This window comes from Fusarium odoratissimum, assembly GCF_000260195.1.
Source record: "Fusarium odoratissimum NRRL 54006 unplaced genomic scaffold supercont1.15, whole genome shotgun sequence".
Classification (NCBI taxonomy): Eukaryota; Fungi; Ascomycota; class Sordariomycetes; order Hypocreales; family Nectriaceae; genus Fusarium; species Fusarium odoratissimum.
In genome coordinates, this window is record NW_022158701.1 from 542,630 (window position 1) to 565,747 (window position 23,118).

The following is a 23,118-nucleotide window of genomic DNA, read 5'->3' on the forward strand; positions in this document are numbered from 1 at the left end:
AACTCTGATTCTCGAATTTTCGTACTTTGGCTCTAGGGTAGCTCGATTTGAGTCTCAGATCCAAGGCGGGGTGTCCGCCCCGCCCCGCCGCTCGCTCCAGGCCCATCCACCCATTTGAGCCGCGTGCGCAGTGAACGTCATCTCTCCAGGCCACCATTTCCGACCCTTACAACCACCACTTACCTCCACGACACACGGCACACGTCGCATATCTACCCTCTACACTCTCACTCTACGAACAGAAAATCTCTGTATAAACATCGACCCTCTACAAACGTCAAGATGAACCGCCTCTTCGGCTCCAAGCCCGCGGGCCCCAAACCCACCCTCAACGGCGCCATAACCAACCTCGACACCCGCATATCCTCGCTCGACACCAAACTCAAAGCCCTCAACGCCGAACTCGGCGCCTACCAAGAAAAGCTCTCCCGCATGCGCGAAGGCCCCGGAAAGCAAGCGATGAAGCAGAAAGCCCTCAAGGTGCTGCAGCGCCGCAAGGCGTACGAGGCGGAGAAGGACAAGCTCGAGAGCCAGGTGTGGAACATGGAGCAGGCGAGCAACATGCAGGACAACCTGAAGAACGTGATGACGCAGGTGGATGCGATGAAGACGACGAATAAGGAGCTGAAGAAGCAGTATGGCAAGATTGATATTGATAAGATTGAGAGGTTGCAGGATGAGATGGCGGATTTGATGGATGTGGGTAATGAGATTCAGGAGAGTTTGGCGAGGAGTTATGATATTCCTGAGGATGTGGAGGAGGATGAGCTGGATGCTGAGCTGGAGGCGTTGGGGATGGAGGTCGAGATGGAGCATGAGATGGGTGGTGCTGTGCCGGGTTTCTTGCAGGATGAGGTCGTGCCAGAGTTTGTGGACGAGCCTCCTCAGACCGAGGACAAGGTGAAGCAGGTTGCTGGTTAACGAACGGCGTTGCTGGATCACGGTGGACTTCTCGGAGATTTCTACATGGGTTTTGCTTGTCACGGCGTTGGTTAGGTTCGTAGGGTCACCCAAGCACATCATTTCACTCTTCCATTATTGTCATGAATACATTAAACTTGTAGTTTCTACCTGTTGAAGAACATCGATCCTGAGTATCCGCAGGTGTCCAGTACGCATTTGTACACACAAGACATCCAATCGTACTGTAGCCAATGGAACTCTTGATGATTCTGCAGTTATTCTCGATAAAGACCCTGTCAAGCCCATATAACCCAACTCCCTCGCTCAAAAGAATGCTTTCTGAGATATACGTTTATGGTCCAGAATTACAGATCTAGTCGACTGTTGCAAAGAATCGGACAGCTTCTTCCAATGCGGGATCCTTATTACAGAAATCCCACCCAACAATCGTTGGGGTTTGACTACAGCAAATAATTTTATGCGCGTCAAATTGTAGCTTGAAGACCCGTGCTGACGTGTTCTCGGCAGCGGCGATATGAGGATGATGGCCTGCATGATGGCCATTGTGAATTGGAGGTTGGGCTGGTTGTCCAGGAGGCGCACCTTGTGCGTGGTTATTAGCGGGAGGTTGCGCAACTGGTCCTCCTGGAACAGGCACCGCATGAGGCGCTTGACCGGATCTCGGGTTGGTACGGCCGCTATCGCTGGACATGTGAGAACTACCAGAACTCGACTGCTGTCGCATCGGCATTTGACGGATTTGGAGGTTGGCCAAAGCATCCGTTACCACCCCTCTAAGCTGGGCTCGGACCAAAGGCGATGTCTCGCGTTCAATGGCGGTTTGTAGGTAGGAATGGTGAGCCAGCACAATCGGGTATGTTGCAAGTACATGTTGTAGCGAGCTGGGCCCAAGGGGTACCGCCTGGTCGATCAGCACCTGGTATGAGTTTGCCGTTCGCTGGGTATCCCCGTGGTGATCGCGCAGCATCAAAGGCCCGAGAGGAGTGCCGCTCGTAGGCGGAGATCGTGGTACGATCGTGGACGAATGTGAAGATCTACTACCCAGAGATCCGGCTATCGCGACGTTCGACGTTGCGCTCGACAAGCTGGCCGCAGCCTCACGCTGGGCAGCTGCTGCAGCCTCTTCTTGTCGGAGATGGATTGCCGGCTTCCAAACACCTTCCTTGTCGCGTCGCCAAATGATGATGCTCTGATCGTAGGAACCAGATACAATGCGACCATACTTTCTGCCTCCACCACCTCCGGGGGGAACCTTGGCGCCATATGCCTGAACATCCTGAGGTCGAGAGCTTCCAGCATTTGCCCGACGGTCTCTCCTATGCCTTCGGTCCATGGCATTGTCAATCTCACCAGCCTCAAGCGCGCGCATGTACTCAGCATCAACCGCCTTGGCTTCCGCCCAGTCTTCTGCTGTGCTGTACGGCAGATCACCGAATCCCGCCTGGACAGTACGCACCAAGTGGGCGTGTCCTCGCAACTGAGCAACCTTAAGACCAGTAGGTGCATCAAAAATGCAGACTTCCCAATCACTGCTGCCACTCACAATTCTGCGCCCGTCAAACTCCACGCACGCGATTCCCTTGTCGTGTGCTGGAATGGTCCGAGTACAGGCCTGATCTGGCCAACTCCATATCTTGATATGCCTATCTCCTGATACGGAAACAATGGTCTCGTCACGAACTTGAATCGCGTTTACGGCAGCACTATGTCCATCCAGACGACCGATCATGGTGAATGGAGGCTTGACGGGAAGTTCCTGGGAAAGGTCTGGCTCATAACCATACCTTCGCAGGTGAACAGGTACTGGGCCGACTAGATCGCCGCCGTTGTAGCCCAAATCGCCATGTTTCAACGGGCGCCTGTTGAAGATCTTGATCGTCTTGTCCTTGGAAGACGTAACCAGGATTCGTTTATCAAAGCGCACGTTGAGAACGGACTCGTGATGAGCCCTTGTTAGTTTCTGCACCAGCTCACCAGTCGAAAACTTCCAGATGAAGACGTTGGAGTCACTACTTCCAGAAACAAGGAGATCTTCTTCGGGGTCAGCGTCGAATTGGAGACACAAGACGGAGCCCATGTGTCCTGTCAGAGGTGGTCGGACAAGTCGGCGGGTGCGAACATTCCAGATACGCATGGTCTGATCCCTGCTACCGCTCACCAAGTAGTCTTTGTCGAACTGTAGAGCATATACGCACTCCTGATGTCCTTCCTCGGGAAAATTGGGATGAGGAAATTGGAAAGTGGTGTATTTTCCAAGCTCCCAATTCGCCTCCAGCTTCCGTCGCATGCCGTACAGATAGCGCCAGTTGATACGATATCGTGATCGACCCACATCCCAGATGTACAATGATGACGGTGGTAATGTGTTGGCTGCATCGGCTAGCGACATTGAAGCAAGAGAGGACTCGGTATCGTCGCTGGGTTCTTTACGCTTTCCTCTGCTGTCGGATGATGATGAAGGTGTTCGATCCAAGCTCGGGTTTCTACTCGACAAACCATCAAGGTCCATCTCGCCCATGGGCACGATCGCAGGTCGACTCGACGAGAAGGAGGAAGAAGGGCTACCGAACATGCTTCCGCCGGCCAAGGTCTCGCTGGGGCCAGGCGTGCGGTCATGATCTGTCATCTCGAGGTCCTCATCCGAATTGACAACGGCACGAATCTTGTTGGGATGGGCGTCCTGCATCGACTGGAGTCGGTTAAGGTGACGGATCGAGTGGTCAAGGCCGTTGTTAACTTTAGTCTCGCAGGCTTCGATCTCGCTCATGATGGTCTTCCACCCTTCCATGTGGTATAGACGCTCCCATAGCTTTCGGTCAAGTGCCAATTCGTACCAGGCGCGGCATGTCTGCGTAACGCTTACGAGGGAAACAGGATCGAGGAAACCTAGAATCTTAAGACAGATCTCGGCAGGGAGGTATTGAATAAAGTCGATGTAGAGTCTTGGATTCAATCGGTGGACGATCTCGGCGATGACGGACGTAGGTAAGTTGTCGAGTAACGCCATGGTCAGTTCTGTCAACAGTCAGCAAACAGACCCCAGCAATCCAATCAACACAACGTACCTGTTCTGACCTCGAGGGGTAGAAGCGACGAGTTCGCGACAAGCCATGTGCTCAAGTCGGAGGGAGAACGTAGCGTAGCAAGAGCGGTCGATAACTCTTGATTCACGGTTGGTGTGAGAGGATCTTCGGAGTAACCCTCGTCGGGTTGATGTGCAGGTGAGAAGGGATCCATCGAGGACAAGGCCTCGTTCTTATTCGACATTGGGAACTTCGAGGCCTCGGGCCCCTGTTGATGTAGCAATTCGATCTTCAAGCGATGATCTGGCGGCAAGACAGTTGAGCGCAAGACAGCGGTCAGAGATGAGATGGGATGTGATGCGTATGCGTGGGCGGCGTAAGCTTGGCGGTTAAAAACGTTGAGATGATAGTGTCACAACAGGACGCGCACAGCAGGCAACAAGGAGACGTCGAGATGTCGTGACGCAATCGAGGGAAGGGACTTGAGAGACCAGGGGCTAATACAATAAATAGATTATCAGCCAGAACAAAGACTCGAGCAAAGTTGGTGGATGATATGTGACCAAAACAAGTAAAGAGAGGGAGGGAGGGATGAATAAAGACGGATAACCAAACATTCAAGGATGGTAATGGATGGATGGGGTGCTCGGGAAGATTAGAGAGAGAGAGTGGAGGTGGAGGCTCCGAATCAAGGTCCAGGCCAGGACCATACCAAAACAAGCCCCGCTCATCTGAGATTTGGCATTGGCTGATGCCCTGGAATGGCCTGGGCTTGCCTCGTTCTGCCGAGAGGGGACGGCAGCCAAAAAAAGGGAACCCTTCCCAACTGGCTCTAGCGGTGGAGGAATGGCTGAGCGCTTATGCAACTGAAGCAGCCCTACAGAATTATTTAAAAAGATTCGTGAAGATGAGGCGATGTTAAAACATCATATATAGTCAACATCTGACTAATTCTAAAGATCAAACGCTTTCCTACAGTAAAAATATCTGCCAAAGTGTCCTTGTCTCGTTTTGCCAATCTATAGGGTGGCCTGAACTGTATCTCGATTTACCCACTCATACGCGGGAGGCTTGACGATAAACTTCCGGTAGGGCGGTCTAAACATCGACATCAAACATCAGCACCTGTCAGCATTACATCGACACTCTCGATCGCCTTGCTCAGGCACCAGCCGACATTCCTCACAACTGAGTCGCTTCATGGCTGAATATTAGTCAACCAGGACCTTTTTGTAAACAATGAATAGGGGTACTGCGACCTTATTGTCGCGTGACCCATGACAAACTAGTCACCATCTGTCTTGAAGCTTTGTAGCTTTGGTACATCATTACCATATGAGACTGACGAATTATGTTACGTGCTAAGTTGCATCCTAGCTCGACTTGAACACTTCAGCTCTTCAGGTTTACTAATTTCCCTATTTGTAGCAATGAGCTTCAAGTTCCCGCTGGTAATCGACAGAACTAATCTAAATGAAATCCTCTCGCCCGTCCACGGCCATCTTCCCAATATTCCTCCTAAGATCCTCAGCCTTGCCATATTTTTTTTGTTTCTCGTATAAATTTATCAAGAAATGTGCGATATTCAGTGTGTCAGGATGCTTCCCCCCAAGTATTCTCTTCTGCATCTCAAACACCTGCTCTCCTGCTTCTTCAGCTTTCTCTAATTGTCCTAGACCTTCATATACATCAGCCAACGCTGCTTTGGCGAATATAGCGCTAGGGTGTTCTTCGCCAATTGTTCTCATATATACGTTGATAACTTGCATTGCAATCACCTCTGCCTGACCCCAATCGCTCTGTCGTACACATAAAGGTAGCAGGTTGGACATGATTCCTAGCGTAGCAAGATTCTCATCCCCCCAGATATTCTTGCTTAATTTGAGGGCCTGTCCTATCAGCTGCTTGCTCTCTTCTAATCGCCCCAACCACATGTATGCAACCCCCAAATCCGACATGCTTCTCAGCGTAATATAGTCCGCTTTGCCACATACCCTCTTTTTTATTTCTAGCACTCGCTCAGAAAGTAAAGCAGCCTCGCCACACCGTCTTTGATTCGTATACACCTTCGATAGTTGGGCCATACAGGACAGAGTGGATGGATGCTCTTCGCCAAGAGTCACCCTTTCGGATTCAAGTAATCCTTCCAGGAATTTTGCGGCTCGACGATGGAAGCCCTGGAGTCCTAGACATTGTCCTAGGAGTTCCAAAGCACTGAGAGTGCGAATATCGTCACCCCCAACTGTCTTCTGATAGCCTAAAACCGCTCTGCGAATCATTTCTTCGGCGGATCTGTATCTCCCTTGTTGAATAAGAACATCAGTCAGCATTGTCAATATATGGAGGGTTTGAGCATCTTCGGATCCGAACAAAGTCTCTGCCACAGATAGTTCTGATCGTAGACGATCTTCATCAGCTTGTCTGTAGCGATACTGCTTGGAGGCTAATGTAGAACTTGAATGTGGATGAACAGGGCTTGTAGCTGATGGATAAGAAGCCAGGAGTTGTGCTGGAAGAGCTTGATAGAAAGGAGCCGGACTCTGCCCAGTGAAAGTACTGCCGCGGCCTTGAATTATCCCTCGTACGGAGAGTGCGGGAGAAGATGCCATTGGACTCTGAGCTACTGGTGTGATGCCACCGGAAGAGAAGGCGAGACTCATTTCGGATAAGGCTGGACTGTGGGCTAGGGAACCTCTCTCAGAAATCGTTCTACAATTGACTGCGGACGGGGTAGCTTCGGGATCTAAAGTCAGCTGCATTGACTCAGGACTTTGCGGATTTGACTTACATGCTGCAGGACTCGGAGCATACAGATCATTTCGTGCGACATTGTTTCTGTCCATCCATCGGTCGATCTTATCTGCTTCAACCTCTCTACCTCTGACCGTGAAACACAGCTTCCTTTTGCCAGTCTCGAGAATCTCTCTCTGCTGATGCTTCCTGACGATAGCTGTCATCTCAACTTTCTTGATATTCTTGTCTTTGCCCCATTTGGTTATACGGCTCTGATACTGCCGTGCCCTGGCACATATCAGTAAGTCCTGAGACTGCCTTATTAATTCAACAATGAAATCACGTACTGAGCGGTGAAGCCGAATTCCTCCTCGATCATATTTTTAACTTTCTCAAGTGGCAGCTTTTGCGTCTCATAGAGCTCGAGGATTCGGTCTTTAAATGGTTCCCAGTCCTCATCACGTAGAGTCGGGGCCTTTTTCTTCCTACTCCTTCGGGGAGGGCCCGTTGTAGGGGTAGGCGTAATTTGGGCGGGCCCTAAACCATCCATGTTGTCAGTAGAGGAGGCATCCTGGAACCCTTGGATAAAAGAGTCAAAAGCCGGATCGGGTGGAGCATATGAATGGTTTTGGTCTGCGATAAATTGTCCACCAAGAGCCTGTTCGTGCGGAGCTGGGATATCGAACCCAGGAGGTAGGTGGGTGCCAGGAAATTGTTGGCCAAAATTGTCGAATTCACTGAAGAAATCGTTTGGAGTTGTGAACCAGGGATCCATGGTGAGTATTGGTGACACTTCGCAGCAACCTTATTAGCCGGCGAATCGACCACTGCTGTCGGGAAAGACGCTGAATAAAAGATAGATAGAATGAATAGAGACTGAAGAGCGAGAGCGGTGTCGCAAATAATTTAAAAGAAACAAAAAAGAGAAAAGAAGGCTCCCGCGAGGGAGTCAACACGTAAGAGTCAGCCTCATCACATTTTCCAAAACTACTATTTTGCGGTGAAGCAGGGGGGAAACAAAACAACAATTCTTTAAATCCCTGTACGCCACAGCACTTCCGCCCAATCGTCGAGGAAAACTCAAAAGTACTATTTTGTGCTGAGACATGGGTGTCATGCAAGCAACCAACAGCCACTAAAAAATACGATACATCTGCCTTAGGGAGTAAGAAACTTAGGACCTCTATCCTAAGTGATGAAAAGATTTGGGTAAGTTTAGCATATCTCAGTAAGCCTTTAGACCAGTTTATTTTGGCACCCTGATTTAATGTCAGAAGTTTTCTTGGCTCCCCTAGACCTGGTCTTCATGCAATGAAGTCATATTCACTTTTACAGCTGCAAAACTACTATTCTTTGCTGAAATCTTATTAAAAAGGGCTGCGGGTTTTTTGTGTCATATTCAAAGTTGTTAAGATTTTCTTCGCATTGTTTTCTTTCATAAGTTCAAAGAACTCATTTAGTTTGTCTCAGCAAGCATAGACGGAGCCTAACCATCTTACCAGCAATACAAACAAGATTAATTGTGCCATGGCTCAATCAATGCTTCCTGCTGAAGTCGTCATCTCCATCATATTCGGCATTCTTCAGTTGATTGTGGGACTCATTTCTCTTTGGCAACAGCATTACTTTCGATGGGCCGCACGTAAGTCCTGTATCACTTTGTAAAACCACAAAGAGCTGACAAGATAGGAACCCGCAGACGTGGAAAAAGAAGAAACACTTTCTGATATTCTGAAAAGTCAGAATCCTCAAGGCTTGACCAAGTTTGGGTATGACAGTGTACAAAGATGAGTTGAGGAATTCAAATAGCGGGAAATGGCGGTACCAGAGTAGATCATGTTCAAGACGGGGTAGCTTCGCTTTGTTTAATCTAAGATCTAACATCTTTGTTTTGTACCATGTATGCATCAATGTTGACTTAAGTCATATTACTTCATGTAATCGTACAAATGTTCTCTTACCCCTCAGAAAATCAACGAAAAGTCTTCCATGTCTAACGGAAACTCCTCCAAAATCATATTCCAATCCGGAACAGCGACGTCATTCCCATTCTGCATCCCCTCCCCACTCCCCTGAAATCCCATTTGGTGACTCCTCTCATCCTGTTGCACATTTACACTCTCCCTCTCAACCTTCTGCATCAACAAAAACGCCCTCTCTCTCAACGTCGTAAGCACCGTCCACTTCAGCCCATTCAAGGGACCATTCCCACTCGTCTTGAAATACCCAAGATGAATCTCTACAGCTGTAAAAGCTCTTTTCGCTAGTTCTCCACGAGGACATACGCACAAGTGACGGAGGATGAATAGCATTATGTGATATTGGGGGAATGCGCGCGCGAGCCACTGGAACGCGATGAGGTCGTCGTCTTGCCACATGCTGTTGGAGAGCTCGAGAAGTTCGACTGCTTCGGTGACTTCGGCTTCTGTTGCCATTGGTGGCTGGCGATCGTCTGGCGAGCGAAGAATCTGCCATTGGCGGCGCGTGACTACGTCGACTTTGCAGAGGATTAACCGCGCAGTTCGAATCGTCATTCTTTGCTCTGGTATAACGGGGTTGCACCGCTGCAGAATTCCTTCGACCTTTTCAACGGCATCTTTGATGAGCCGCCTTCGAACATCTTCATCTGGTATGCCATCGGCAGAGCCGCTCATCTGAAAGAGCTGAGCCCAAGCCTGAGACGACTGATTGCAGCACAGTGGTAACGTCATCCTCGTCCAATCTGGTCTCGATGGCGGAAGCTCTTTCATCCCTGGAAAGAGATCGCTATCGTGCAGATTCCGTGGCAGCTCAACACCATATACTGGATTAAAGCTTGGTGGATTTTGCAGTCCATAATCCTCGGCACCTCTTCCGTCTCGTTCTTGAAAGTACCACCATAATCGACGTCGCATCTCTGACTCAAAGGGGGATAAACCGAGCTTGCTGCCGTCTCTGTGCAAACCTATTGACTGTGCGGATCGAAGTGCGAGGCCATTCATGATCCAGACGGCTCGACCGGAGCTATGGACACGCATTGCGGCCTATTTGAATTTAGTGAAGCTCTTTGAAAAGTTTATCAGAAACTCACGCCGTAAATTGCAATGGCCTGCAGAAGGGTGATTGTGGGATTATCAAGGAAATCTGCTTGGGCGAGCGACTGCTCCAAACACATCCTGTATCTCAGGAGAGCATTCTTGTTATCCTCTCCAGTAGTGTCGAGGACCTCATTGGGGCCCATGGCAGTAACAGAAGCGTAATAAATAGCAAAGCAAAGTGCCAAGTTTTCATTCGAAGCTTTGCTGGGGTCGCTTGTGACCGTGTAGATTACTGTCTCGGCGGTAGGGAGGTGCAGAACTTTGGCATATGGATCAACACTGTCAACAAAGACTTTCCATAGTCGAACAGCCACGCGTCTTTGAGGGTGATAGACGGCGGTAGACACGGACGAAATCCCAGCGGATAGCCATCCCATGGGATTCAAATGGCATATTGGGGAATTGGCATCGTGGGGCGGCTCGTCTCTGGGCGTTGTCAAGGCCATTCGCACATCGTCTTCCTGAACATGTATTAGCGCGAGATCCACAAACCACTCGAATGTCTTTACCTGCTCGATGACTCGAGAAAAGAGAACTTCATTGACATAGTGACTACTTTTCCCCTTATTGAACAAGAGGCCCTCACGAGAAACCACATTCTGTGAACCTCCAACCCTTTCCCTGCTCTCGACATCTGCAGTTGTACTCGCCGGCGTGGGGACACTATTCGCGGGCGTCACTGAACTTGCAGACACCGTCGGTTGCGGCGACACAGCTTGTCCAGCCTTGAACGCCTCAATCGTCTTCTCCATCTGCGAAATGCGACTTGCAACATCATTAATTGTCGTTTTCTTCGCTCGTCGTGCAGGAGGCCCCGCAGGCGGATACGAGCACTCAAAGCCAGACCGAACACACTGCGCACATGGGAATTTCTTGTCACAGCGAACTTTTCGGCGATGACATACGGCGCACGACCGAGTTCGGGGCCGAGATGACATGATGTGGTATTACACCGACCGATAACTGACAGGCCGAGAGCTGTGGTATTTTACGGATGAGGATTCGGTCTTTGTAAGCTGAGATCACCGGGGATTATCTCCGTGACCGGGATATTGAAGATGGTGAGGTCAATGACGAGCTCTAATTCGTTGCAGTCGATCTTATCGATATACTAGCGTCGGCTTCGGTAGAGATAGTGGTTCCGAGACCGAAGTGGCGAATCAGAGACTTGGGCTCGGCTGCAAACAATCCACCATCATCGGCCTTTGGAAGTCTCGCGTCGCGAAATTAAGTGAATGGAACGAATAACCGTGAATATGGAGCTCCATAAGGCGCGCTATGGATCCCTTTTAGGCTCAGATCTCCCGTGCATCTGGTACTTATAAATCTCGACGCCCATGTCAACAACTAGAGCCTCAAAGCAACCCTCGATCAGATAAACAGCATCTTTCATCATGGCTGCTCAACAAACCACCGCACCTTCGTCGCCTCGCAATTCGGAGCTCACGCTTCAGAACCAGGTTGGTTACAACAACGAAAAGTCTGACCTTGAGGAGGGTACCACACAGCCTGAGCCTGCAGCTAGGCCAGCTGGAAGTGGCGCGCCCGATGGTGGTCTCACAGCCTGGCTTGTTGTTCTTGGCGCATGGTGTACCTCGTTTTGCAGTTTTGGCTGGATCAACAGTAAGTATTACGTTGTGTATTTCTGTTGCGTTGACTAATTATCCTAGGTGTTGGCGCTTTTCAGGAATACTACCAGAACGATCTTTTGAAGCAGTACTCGTCTAGTACTATCGCATGGATCCCTTCGCTGCAGATCTTTTTCATCATGGGGATGGGTCCGATCATCGGAAAGCTTTATGATAGCCATGGACCGCGGTGGTTGATTTTTGTCGGAAGTGTCATGCATGTCTTTGGTATCATGATGGCATCGATTAGCACCGAGTACTACCAGATTCTTCTGTCTCAGGGTGTATGCTCTGCCATTGGTGTTTCAGCAATCTTCCAGCCAGGTAAGCCTCGTCCCTGCCCTCCATATTGAAACCTGCCAACATATTCAGCACTATCGACGATTCACGGATGGTTTGACAGCAATAGAGGAGCTGCCTTTGGCATCCTTGCAACCGGCTCGAGTATCGGTGGTGTCATCTTTCCCATTATGGTCACCCGTCTCATCAAGCAAGTTGGATTCGGCTGGTCCATGCGAATCTGTGCCTTTATGATCCTCGGACTCCTCATCATCGCCAACCTCACAGTCAGATCGATTCACCCTCCCAACCCTCAGAAGGTCACCCGCGCCCAGTTGGTCAGGCCATTCCACGAGCCAGAATTCATCTTCTGTATGCTTGGCTTCTTCTTCTTCACCTACGGACTCTTCGTTCCTATCGACTACCTGCCCGTTCAGGCTCTTCATGCTGGCGTGGACCCCAACCTTGTTCAGTATTTGATTCCTATTCTTAACGCTGCCAGTCTTTTTGGTCGTGTCGGTTCAGGAATTCTTGGTGATAAGATGGGCCGTTACAACATTTTCATTATTGTCGGCTTCCTTTCTGCTATCTGGATCCTTGCTCTTTGGATCCCCTGCAACTCGCAGGACGGTATCATCGCCTTTGCTGCCTTGTTTGGTTTCTGCTCTGGCGCATACGTCTCTCTGATTGCACCGCTCGTTGCTCAGATTTCGCCTCTTCCGGAAATTGGATTCCGCAGCGGCATTGTTTTCTTCGTCTCCTCGATCGGTGGACTCACGACCAACCCCATCAACGGCTCTATCCTCGAGAAACCAACTGGATGGCTTGGAGTTAAGATTTTTGCTGGCGTCTTTTGCCTGGCTGGCACCATGTTCATCCTTGCTGCAAGAGTCCACCGTGTTGGATGGAAGATCACGGCTACCTTTTAAAAGTGTATTGGATGTTGTTTTGATTTTCGGAGATATACCAGGATGCATTGCATTGTTTTATGAAAAATGAAAAGCTGAGAGCTTTACATGTCACCACTCAACCGCACTAGACTTCTTATGATAGACAGACAAGAAATAATAACCTGACTGCCTTTTGCAGCTTTTAAAAAGCCCAAGCCTTTCTCACGGATGCAACGGATGATGCTTACCTTTTGATACGTCGAAGTTCCTCCTCGAGTGAGACGTCATGCTAGGTGAGTAGTCATAACGATTTCATGTTTTTTTATTTGATTTAGTGTCGAGTCGCTTGACTCATTTCGATAGATAGCTGAGCATACTCACAGATGACTGTGTACTAGACTCGGCAATCGCCCTCAAGACCCTCATCACTTAGTCCTACACTATCAGTCCCGTCTGACCTCTTTGGCATCTTAGCTTACTTTGGGATGAGGTCTGCCATCCAACAACTGTTTGACAAATTGGGTCATTCCAATCGTGGGTTGGTTATTAGGCTACAGCAAGTCTGAGTAAGATACACGCAACCTCGATAACCCCGAAGGAGATGACTCGTCGTTAGATTCAACACTTGGCGCATGATATTCAATCTTGACGCATGCCAAGACTGATCTGTGCATCTTGATTTCCAGTCTCTAAATCTCTGCTGATAAGTGGATCAACGTTGTACCGTCCATTGATTGCCGTTCCATTCAGCTTTGTAAACGCAATTGAACTCACATAAATACATGTACATGTCACAGAACATATTATATAAAACTCCCCGATGCCATCTCCAAATTTATAATAAAAAATCTCCACGAACCTCGGCTGCATATTGTTGGGCTGAAGGATGTTTTGCTGGGACCGCTCCAATACCCAAAAGCAGCAATTCATCCGCATAAACGTCCGACGGACTTTACACGCTGTCCCCAACATAGAATCTGACAGGCCGAAAAACCATGTCAGCAATCGACACATTACTCGATCCTTTGAAACTAAAAAACTTAGTTTACTTTAAGGAGATATATAAAATGTCAATGCCTCCCATGGATCTCTCCCTTGTCAATTCCTCGTCAGCACAGCCAGTACCCTTTATAATAAGTCTATTTATAGTATAGAAAATGTCGGGCAAAAAACTCCCTGAGCTTGCGGGCTTCAAAACCATCAACGCCAAACTTCTCGTCAGCGAGGAGACTTCAGAGAAGCCACCCGCGGATCATCCAGCTGCTGTTGTCATCTACGGCTGGGGCGATGGACTTGCTAGACATGTTGGGAAATACGCCGAGGGCTATCGCGCTCTTTTCCCTCATTCCAAGATTCTTATCATCTTGAGTCCTATTTCAGACGCTATGTTTACGGGTCTTGAGACACGAACACGCGCTATGCAACATGTTATCGACAACCTTGATGGACTTCTCGAAGAAAAGACGGCGCCTATTCTTATTCACAGCATGTCCAACACCGGTGCTATCAGCTACGCTACTACGCTCAAGGCTTTCAGGGACAAGAATGGTAGACAGATGCCTCATCAACTTCTCGTCCTTGACTCAACGCCCGGAAACCCCTTTTGGTCGTGGGAGAGACTAGGTCAATGGTCGCACGCCATGGCCCTCGGCACCGCCAAGTTCTTCCCCTGGCCTTTTGTCATCACCAAGGGTATTTGGGGCTTTGTCCTTACCTTGGACGTTGTTATCAAGAAGCTCACTGGTGGAGAGCCTTCTGGTGCTTTCGCCCTGCGAGTTGTGGATGATACAAACTACGAGACACTGGACTCCAAGCGATTGTATCTCTACAGCAAGGAGGATCAGATTATTTCTCATATGGATATCGAGGGCTACATTGCTGAGTCTCAGCAGAGAGGCTATGAGACTCGACAGGAGCTGTTTGTGGATACTGACCATGTTGGACACATGCGTGAGCATCCTGAGCAGTACTGGAAGGCTATCTCGGAAGCCTGGAAGTGGAGTAATGACGAGTAAAAGGGTTATTGGTTTTGATTTTGTATGATATGATTTGTTGTCATGACTAGCGTTGTTATACCACCAGAATAGATCTTGATAATTTCGGTTTGAATATTGAACTTTTTTTATAAGAAGAATGTTTGAAGCTTTTCACCATCCGTTCAGATCTTTTGGGACAACTCCTTCACTTTCGTTTGCATTGGAATTGCTAGCATATGTACCAATATTTATGGAAGAGATAGGCTCCAATGAAGTTTGGGATTTTCTTTTCCACCAAGGCTTGTTCCTATGGATCTATCCGGATGTGACACCTCAAAGCTCAACAGTAACCGAATACTCATTGAACAAACCCGGCGGGTTTCGATGACCCGCAACCTCAGCCTTCTCGACCTCATCCCTGATGTTCTGAATCTCCTCCTTGGAGAGCTGCACTTTTAGTGAGCCAACATTCTCCTCCATATACTTAATCTTCTTCGTCCCAGGAATTGGGATAATATCCTCGCCCTGCGCCGACAGCCATGCGAGCACCAACTGACCCGACGTGCAGCCCTTCTTGTCTGCGAGTGTCTTAAGACGTTCAACTAGGACTAGGTTCTTCGAAAAGTTCTCAGGGCTAAAGCGAGGCAACATGCGGCGGAGGTCGTCAGGCGCAAAGTCATCACTGCTCTTGATCTGACCTGTCAAAAAGCCACGACCCAGAGGTGAGTACGCGAAGATGGTGATTCCAAGCTCACGGCACGTGGAGAGTATATTTTGTTTCTCGATATCCAATGTGAATGGATTGTACTCAACCTGGATGGCGTCGACGGGGACGACAGCGTAGGCTCGGCGGATATTGCTGGCGGCGCATTCGGAGATGCCGATGGCTTTGATTTTGCCATCTCTGATAGAGATATATCAGCACGGTCCAAGGTGTCGGAGACTTTTGGTAGTGTAGCTTACTGCTTAGCTTTGGCCATCAACTCCATCGTCTTCTCGACAGGTACCTTGGTGTCAAGACGATGGGCGTAGTAAAGATCAACGTAATCAACGCCCATCTTCTGCAAACTTCCCTTGAGGCACTCATTGAAGAACTCGGGACTATTATCAGCCCACATTTTCCACTCGCCCTTCTCGTTGACTCCGGCTCTCAGGCCAAACTTTGTTGCGAGAAATATGTCAGCCCGACGCTCCGGATGTAGCTTGAACCACTTCCCGATCAGGACCTCGCTGTCACCATAGGCATTGGCTGTGTCCCAATTCGTGTAGCCGAGCTCCCAGGCACGGTCCAGAACTGCCAAGCGTTCTTCGTCATTGCTAGGGAAGTGAGTGTCAGTATGAACGCTATTGTGAGTTTGAGAACATATAGAACGGGAAATATACTCAACAGGCCCATAGACCGCACTCAGGCCCATCAATCCGAATCCGAGAGCGGGTATTTGTCGTCCCGTCCTGCTGAGAGGTTTAGTGGGAAGAGATGCTGGAGGTGCCATGACGATTGAGGAGAATACTACGTGATCAATGTGTCAGGAAAGGGGAGTAGGTAAGTTGGAAAAACGAGCTGTGAACCAGATACCAGCCGGACTTTATATCTCTTCCTTATTCCCAATATCTGTTGAAATGTATGAAAGTTGTGCTTTTGGACACTGAATAGAATTCCTTGATTAACCGCATATAACATGATCGCTATCACCGAAAATTAACCCCGAAAAGATGCAATGTATAGTTGTAGTCTGGAGAGGGGACCTGTGTCTTAACTCCGAACAGGTATCCTTAACTCCAGCTTGTAAGTGAAGGAGTTGCAGTATCCGAAGGTGAATAGACCCAAGGCAAGCAAACTCCGCTTCGAGCTCCGCTACATTTCCGCATAGGAGTGATAGGTGTCTCTCGTAGGGTTCATAGCTAGACGCTCATTCGCTTCTTCAAAGGTCAAAATCTCTTATCTCGGAAATATGTGATACTTTAATGAAGAGTATAGCGCGAAGAGGGCCAACGTCCTGAAATTTCATTCTCGTTAGCTTTCATATCGGCAGTGATTGGTTAATATCAGACACAATCACACCAAGCACCGCGTGTCTATCGTGATATCTCTGTCAGGTGACCTGTATCTATGTTTTCGTGCTTGTGACAAGGCTGCCACTCAAAAAGCAATGAGATGCTGACATTCGAGCTGAGATGTTGATGTGGCTGCATAAGGTATGTATTGATACGTGGCACTACTACATTGACCTCTCTCGCATATTCTAATAGTGATGGTGTCAGCGCCCAGGCGCTTTTCGGGCCTTTAAGCCTAAACAGTGACGTAGAACGTTCTGGCCTGCGCTTTGTGCTTTCTATACATTTCAACTTGATTTCCCATTTCTTGAAAATGGTGTAGGTAGTCTTCTTACGGATTAAGCTGTGATGTGCTGACTTGACATGGATGAGCTGCAGCCACAGCTGATATGACTTTCCCAGGTCCTTTCTATTGGTAGTAGAGGGTGGTTATCATGAGACTTATGCACTGTTTACTTCAGCCGCTCTTTTTCCTACCCCCTCATCTAGGACTTGGCAACTTCCCTGAAATTGACCACGTCCCTGACCCTTTCCCCAAGCCTATCTCTTGTCATATCAGTCTTTGCGCTCCTCAAATACTGCAAAACGGTGCACAAGACACAAGTCTCGTTGCTCCATTACGAGTTTCATCCTGCACACCATGGACGACATAAATATTCCTACACTCTCAGTTAACGATGAAACTCTGGACCCTTACAGCCTCGAGAACTCCAATAACCTTGCGGACCGCTTACGATCTTCTTCTATAGAATGCGCAGACTACTATCAGACATTCCTGCCATTCCTAACCCTGTCAAGAATCTTGAACAAGGCATGCATTGAGGCCCATCTAAAAAAAGAGTACGGGGATCTTGCATCACAATATGCAGATCACATTGGACCGTTGTACGCCGATGAGGCTGATGCGTACAAGGAAATGCCTTTTCAAATGCCTTCAGGTCAAAAGACGTACCTGAGGATTTTTGCAATTCTGGTCATGATTGAAAAAGAAGGGAAAGTTCACGAATTCATCCAACATCGAGTCTGTGACGATGACCTTCCCCTCACTCTGGATATAAGACAGAATGCTGTATTTCGAAAGGAAGGCGATGAAAATCCCCTTGGCTGCTTCAGAAGATTTCGCCCCTATCAATTGGAGTCCTTTGAAATGTGTCAATGGAGGTTCACGGCCCCTTTCTTTCATGCTCCCAGAGACAATATCCCGGTATTTCATCACGTTTTCCACCGGAGGACAATTTTACCTTGGTGTCGTCTTAACGGGTCTGAGGTTGGACTGAAGAAATTCGGCAGGCATATAACTCAAGGTGGCTATTCAACAATTCAACCTATCAAAATCGACAAATCTTCTCACGAATTTGAGAAGGTTCTCCGAGGGGTGGTGAGTTGGTCAGCGTTCTAGCGATGTGCTAAAATAAGATGATCTAACAAATTACTGCTAGAAATCTGCCGCAAAAGGCATTTTTGCCCTCAAAATACTCAGGCTTGAGGACCGTTCTGAATTCGACAATGAAGTTGAAGGGCTTCAACGATTCAATGGTGTCGGCCATCGGCATATCATTCAACTTCTGGCGACCTTTGAGCTACATGACAGATATCACATGATATTACCTTGGGCTTCTTGCAATCTCTACGAGTTCTGGAAATTTGACCCTTTTTCAAAGACTGGAAACCGAGATCTCGACGTCATCCGTTGGATGTCTACACAAACTCTCGGTTTGCTTGCGGCCTTGGATGCTATTCACGATTCCCAAGGCGTACAGTCCTATGGTCGGCATGGGGATATTAAGCCCGAGAACATACTTTGGTTTGAATTGGATAATGAACCTCATGGCTTACTTGTTCTGGCAGATTTTGGGCTTACCAAATTTCACCGGGAGCGTAGCAGGTCTTTCACAAAAAACACCAACGTGGGTTACACATACACCTATGCGCCTCCAGAGATTGATATCGAGGGTGAATTTATGTCACGATCTTCCGATATATGGTCTTTCGGTTGTGTTTTACTTGAGATGGTCTGCTGGCTCTTAGGGGGCTGGGAGCTTTCTGAGGCATTCGCAGATGCTCGACTGACAGAGGACACTTCGGGTATCATGAAGACCGATAGCTTCTTTGCAATTGTCAAACTAGAGGACGATGAGTTGCGTCGATTTACAGTCAAGCCACAAGTATTCAGTGTAGGTCAATGTGGAGAGGGATACCGCAACCTCCGGAGAAATTTAGATGAGCAGCTGACATACTTCGTTAGTTCATTCGAAGACTTGACCATCACGAGTCATGCACAAACTACGTTCATGATATTCTGGACATCATCGAGAAATACATGATCGTTGTACGAACAGAAGATGTGAAAAGAGCCTCCACCAGTGAGCTGCTCGAGAAATTTAAAGGTGTCGACCAGAGAGTCCAGGATGATAATCATAGGGACTACATCGCGAAGCCCACACCTGGCCCCCGCAAAACACCACCAAAAGCGCTCATCGCAGTCGAGGCACATGTGGTTGACAGAAAATATACATATTCGCGCCAGAGTCGATTAAGGCTTACGCAAAAGTTCACAGAGCGTAGCCACCAGAGTCAACGCCAATCTATACGAGTCCGACAGATTGACGACGCTGGCCTGGTCATCAGAAAACCACATTCAATGACGGTTGATGAGACTCTTTCTGGAAAGAAGGAATTCTCACCCGAAAAGCTCTTAAATGCTGACAAGAAGAGTGGCTTGGCGGCTGCACAGATGATTGAAGCGAAGGTATTTGAAGCCTTGGAGAGTTTCGATGACACAGACACCTGCCTGGTCAAGTTTCTTGTTCGCTGGCAGGTTCCAGTTTGTGTACAGGAAGAACTAGACGGCAGCTATGATCTTGGCCCAATCCTCACTATAACAGGAACTTCTTCAAATTCTTTGGCGGTTTGCTGCCAGGAATATGTTTCAGCAACCTGGAAAGATAACGGCACAGTGTTTCTGGAAGATCTAGAAGCATTTCTTGTTCAAAAGCTACCTTCGACAGGTGGGTTCTACTTCTCCTCGTTTATAGTAGTGATACTGACGACGTCAAGACACCCAAGTTCCGAAAGAACCTGCAGTTAACCGGCCATTGTTCATGAGTGGAGACTCTGAAGATACTCCAGTAGTGCTCTTCAAAGGCTCTCCAACTCAGATATCAATATTTTCACAGTTTCTTTGCTGGATCGTAGCGACCTTCCGACTGCCCGAGCCGAAGAAGACAACCAGTTCTTCGGTTAGCTTCCTACATGCACCAAGTGTCGGAGATGAGGTCCACGTGTTTCATATTTCACTGGAAGAATTGAAACCTCTAGAGCATGGCACACCGGGCACTTGTTGGACCCCTCTGTTCCCTTCGACGGTCATGGCCGAGGGCTTTGAGGTTCCAGTTCACCCAGGTGTCTTCGGCTTGCAGATGCCCTTTGATGCCATGCTTGAGCTGGCTGAGATAATTTGCGATGTCAGCCTGGAGGATGACAAGGGCAATGCAACTGGTATCTACCTCGATGGTATCTCCTTTTTCCTCTACCCAACTTCTTATAAGGCGCTCCCCGACCGACAGCCTGTTATCCAATGGCATTTGAAAGAGAAGACCTTAGATGACGAGGGAGATCGAGACCCAGCAATCCCTCCCGACAGAAATGGTGGTCCATTGTGGACCAAAATTCCGGTCTACGACACTCTGAGAACATCAATCACAGTTTTGGGGTACTGTGAAAAGGCCATGGTGCAGTTGGGTACCGAGGCCCGCCGCCAATATCACAATGAACCACAATACTCACATGCAGAGGTCGAAAAGCCCAACATAGAGGCATCGCTGAACTCGCTTACTCTGGGCTCTAGTGCAGGGGGTGCTAAAGCAGAGGGTTCGATAGGGTTCAGGCTAAGAACCGGCCATAAGCGTGAGCTTGATGACCAGAAGGATCTGACCTACAAGCAAGTCTTGCGGATCTCGCAGAACATGCCAGTCATTATCTATGACACCCAAAGTCAGAACGAACGCGCCTGGATGGTCTCCCAACTATCGATGATCCTTGAGTTGTTCAATATATGGGCACAGCGAGAAGGTCTGCGAGGCATTCAGTACGCCACTGCGAGTGCAGACGGAGGCGCCGCTGCATTCAACGTCCTCGCCAATAGGAGTTATTCAGAGCGCATTGCTATCGAGAAGATGGCCGATGAGGATCCCTCAGATATTAAAATCTCGGGTATTATCAAGAGGTTATATGGCCGAATTCAAAAGACGAGGAGTATCAATGCGAGCAGTGACGAGGGCGCCCGTGGCACCTTGTCGCTGGGTCGCTGCAGTATCAAGGGGTGGGACTGGCTTGAACTCGTAGATGGGCTTGAGAGGGCTGTGAGCCAACGGAGACAAGTCCTTGCTTCCCGGATGTTCAGCTCTCCGCCCTGTTGGTTACCATTCACAGATTCGATCCCCGTCTTCTTCGCACAGGAGATTGGCGACTTGATAGTCCCGGAGCAACCAGACCAGGTGTGTCGGCAATGGTCTCCTCTGCCAGGTGGCCGTAGCAACACATATCTTGCTGTGAGTCTACGTTGCATCAGAGGACTCTCTGCATCCGGATGCTATCAGAATCTGGTTTGGTCGTGTGAGGATGCTCATTTGTTTGAGCCCTGCCAGAATTGCAAGATTGTACCAGAGATATGCCCGAAGATGCCGCAGAGACTGGAAAAGTGTAAAGCAAGAAAGAAAGGTCCGATACAGACATTGCCTCAAGGGATGAATGATGCTGTTGTCATATTTGGGACCAGCCGCAAGAAGCAACTCTCTTGATCTGCTACTGTTTGGTGAGTTACCCAACCTCCGACATGGGACGATCGCAGAAGAATGCTCTATACGCAGATATGTAATATTTGGGATGAAATTTTATGTTGAGCATTTTGGAAGACATTTAGAACAATCTACACATTTGCACTCCATGCCTTGGATGACGAACTTCCCTGAAGTGTATTGAGGGTGACCAATAGAACATTGCTTGAACCACAGTCGACGCAAATAACATGATCCTCCAAATACATCATTACCCAATATGGAGCCGTAAAGAATCCGGTTATTTTCGCCAGGCGAAGAAGAAGCCATCACCAGATCCAGGAGATGGTCACGTCGACGACCATAATTCGGCCAAGATCAGAGCAGAGAAACAACCAGAGATAATAACTTCACCAACTGAGATCACAAACTATGAATGAACAAGTGGCTGATATCTTGTAATAGAAGAAGCCTGCTCAGGTTGTTGATCGTGCACGAGCTCGTTTGACTGCAATTGAGATGAGTGACGAGGCTATCGTGATAGCAATGGGATCGGAGAGGACCTCCAAGCCCTATTCAGGTCATTAGGAAATACAGCCACTGTGGAAACATCTCAAGATGACCGCGTTAGAGATGAATCACAATCCGATATCAGCGCTGAGCATAGACGCATTATTACTCGTCAAGTGGCATCAAGTGTTGAGCCGGTGGATCAGGGGCCTAGGTACCAGAAGGCAGTCGAGAAGAAAGTACAGCAAAATGTTCAGGTCGAACGAGATACCACTACAGAAGATCTGAAACATTCCGCATATGCGAACTCTATAAATACATCAGCAGGAAGTGTGGTAAGATGTGAGCGACCCCTATCAAGTTCACGAACTCCGCTGGTCGGAAATTCACACTACCATTCCATCTCGCCCAGACCTGGAGGGTTTGTCCAGAATTGGGAGTAGATTTAATGCGATCCCATGGAGTAGAGGAGCTTCTCATGGTAGCTCTGGGGCGTATGGACGTCACTGGTTCTCATGCCATAGAGGGACAGTATGAACCCCCCCGCTCCCGACTGTGACTTTGTTTCCTCTTCACAATGGGAGCAGGTCGTTCAGCCTGGCTATAAGGTAACTTTGGCAATGTGTCCCATGGCAAAAGTGCCTCTTCTGATCGAAGAGGCGCTTCGTCTGCTTCGCGCAGTGCTTCAAAGCCTGTGCCATGAGTGTAGACCAGTAGCAGAAGTCTGCCCTCCGCACATCCAGGATGTTACGAGTAGGAGATCTGAACGGAGTTTTGTGGCAATCGTCTGAGCTCAGAGAGGATTTAGAGCTGAAAACCGGGAACTGGGAAAAGATCATTAAATTGTAGGGCATTCCGAGAGCATGGATGACTCTACGAACGTGACGCTTGGGATAGTTGTTCTTCAAAAGAGTTTCACCTCGATTGTAGCCAGTCAATGAACAATGCCAAAGACCCCGAGCTTATCTTGATGCCAATCTCAATATTTCGACCGAAATCGCGTGGCTTTGCTTTGGCACCAGCTCTGGATCGCTTAAGGATCATGGAACCTCTTTCGACTAGGACCCAAGAACCCCCACATCTATCCCATGTCGGCATGATCAATCCAAGACATCAATGACGATCAATGCTCCCCCAGTGCAAAGAACCCCAACCCTTTCTTTGCTTTTTCTCAGTCGTCATACTTTTGGTGTCATGTTGTTGAAGATTCTCTAACAAAAAAGGCTTAGATGATCAGCTATTCTCTTC

At 48.6% G+C, this 23,118-nt stretch overlaps 9 protein-coding genes across 10 annotated transcripts; 5 read left to right on the forward strand and 4 right to left on the reverse strand.

Annotated features, from left to right (window-relative positions):
- Nucleotides 1-108: 108 nt before the first annotated feature.
- Nucleotides 109-1,388, forward strand: FOIG_09399 (uncharacterized protein). Of its 2 annotated transcripts, XM_031209657.1 has the most exons (2): nucleotides 109-996; nucleotides 1,065-1,388. In XM_031209657.1, exon 1 carries the CDS (start codon nucleotides 283-285, stop codon nucleotides 919-921), a length of 639 nt encoding a protein of 212 aa, XP_031060744.1. In that variant the 5' UTR covers nucleotides 109-282; the 3' UTR covers nucleotides 922-996; nucleotides 1,065-1,388. The 2 variants fall into 2 exon arrangements, with proteins under 2 accessions (XP_031060744.1, XP_031060743.1); XM_031209656.1 differs by having other exon boundaries at nucleotides 109-1,388.
- On the reverse strand, nucleotides 124-4,610 carry FOIG_09400 (uncharacterized protein). Its single transcript, XM_031209658.1, has 2 exons — nucleotides 3,990-4,610; nucleotides 124-3,939 (listed from the first exon to the last, which is right to left on the reverse strand). Exons 1-2 carry the CDS (start codon nucleotides 4,189-4,191, stop codon nucleotides 1,277-1,279), a joined length of 2,865 nt encoding a protein of 954 aa, XP_031060745.1. The 5' UTR covers nucleotides 4,192-4,610; the 3' UTR covers nucleotides 124-1,276.
- Nucleotides 4,611-5,416: 806 nt separating this feature from the next.
- On the reverse strand, nucleotides 5,417-7,455 carry FOIG_09401 (uncharacterized protein; the record flags this gene model as incomplete). The annotated part of the gene is made up of 3 exons (XM_031209659.1): nucleotides 5,417-6,690; nucleotides 6,736-6,968; nucleotides 7,028-7,455. 3 exons carry the CDS (start codon nucleotides 7,453-7,455, stop codon nucleotides 5,417-5,419), a joined length of 1,935 nt encoding a protein of 644 aa, XP_031060746.1.
- Nucleotides 7,456-8,207: 752 nt separating this feature from the next.
- Nucleotides 8,208-8,471, forward strand: FOIG_09402 (uncharacterized protein; the record flags this gene model as incomplete). The annotated part of the gene is made up of 2 exons (XM_031209660.1): nucleotides 8,208-8,322; nucleotides 8,380-8,471. The coding sequence occupies 2 exons, from the start codon at nucleotides 8,208-8,210 to the stop codon at nucleotides 8,469-8,471; spliced, it is 207 nt and encodes a 68-aa protein (XP_031060747.1).
- Nucleotides 8,472-8,499: 28 nt separating this feature from the next.
- On the reverse strand, nucleotides 8,500-10,802 carry FOIG_09403 (uncharacterized protein). Its single transcript, XM_031209661.1, has 3 exons — nucleotides 10,267-10,802; nucleotides 9,751-10,218; nucleotides 8,500-9,703 (listed from the first exon to the last, which is right to left on the reverse strand). Exons 1-3 carry the CDS (start codon nucleotides 10,693-10,695, stop codon nucleotides 8,645-8,647), a joined length of 1,956 nt encoding a protein of 651 aa, XP_031060748.1. The 5' UTR covers nucleotides 10,696-10,802; the 3' UTR covers nucleotides 8,500-8,644.
- Nucleotides 10,803-11,006: 204 nt separating this feature from the next.
- FOIG_09404 (uncharacterized protein) lies at nucleotides 11,007-12,769 on the forward strand. Its single transcript, XM_031209662.1, has 3 exons — nucleotides 11,007-11,380; nucleotides 11,428-11,709; nucleotides 11,758-12,769. The coding sequence occupies exons 1-3, from the start codon at nucleotides 11,152-11,154 to the stop codon at nucleotides 12,591-12,593; spliced, it is 1,347 nt and encodes a 448-aa protein (XP_031060749.1). The 5' UTR covers nucleotides 11,007-11,151; the 3' UTR covers nucleotides 12,594-12,769.
- Nucleotides 12,770-13,560: 791 nt separating this feature from the next.
- On the forward strand, nucleotides 13,561-14,706 carry FOIG_09405 (uncharacterized protein). Its single transcript, XM_031209663.1, has one exon. The coding sequence runs from the start codon at nucleotides 13,712-13,714 to the stop codon at nucleotides 14,567-14,569; it is 858 nt and encodes a 285-aa protein (XP_031060750.1). The 5' UTR covers nucleotides 13,561-13,711; the 3' UTR covers nucleotides 14,570-14,706.
- Nucleotides 14,707-14,863: 157 nt separating this feature from the next.
- On the reverse strand, nucleotides 14,864-16,409 carry FOIG_09406 (alcohol dehydrogenase; the record flags this gene model as incomplete). The annotated part of the gene is made up of 3 exons (XM_031209664.1): nucleotides 15,914-16,409; nucleotides 15,494-15,847; nucleotides 14,864-15,434 (listed from the first exon to the last, which is right to left on the reverse strand). Exons 1-3 carry the CDS (start codon nucleotides 16,021-16,023, stop codon nucleotides 14,864-14,866), a joined length of 1,035 nt encoding a protein of 344 aa, XP_031060751.1. The 5' UTR covers nucleotides 16,024-16,409.
- Nucleotides 16,410-17,080: 671 nt separating this feature from the next.
- On the forward strand, nucleotides 17,081-21,530 carry FOIG_09407 (serine/threonine protein kinase). The gene is made up of 4 exons (XM_031209665.1): nucleotides 17,081-17,963; nucleotides 18,025-18,759; nucleotides 18,831-19,593; nucleotides 19,643-21,530. The coding sequence occupies exons 1-4, from the start codon at nucleotides 17,226-17,228 to the stop codon at nucleotides 21,382-21,384; spliced, it is 3,978 nt and encodes a 1,325-aa protein (XP_031060752.1). The 5' UTR covers nucleotides 17,081-17,225; the 3' UTR covers nucleotides 21,385-21,530.
- The last annotated feature ends 1,588 nt before the right edge of the window (nucleotides 21,531-23,118 follow it).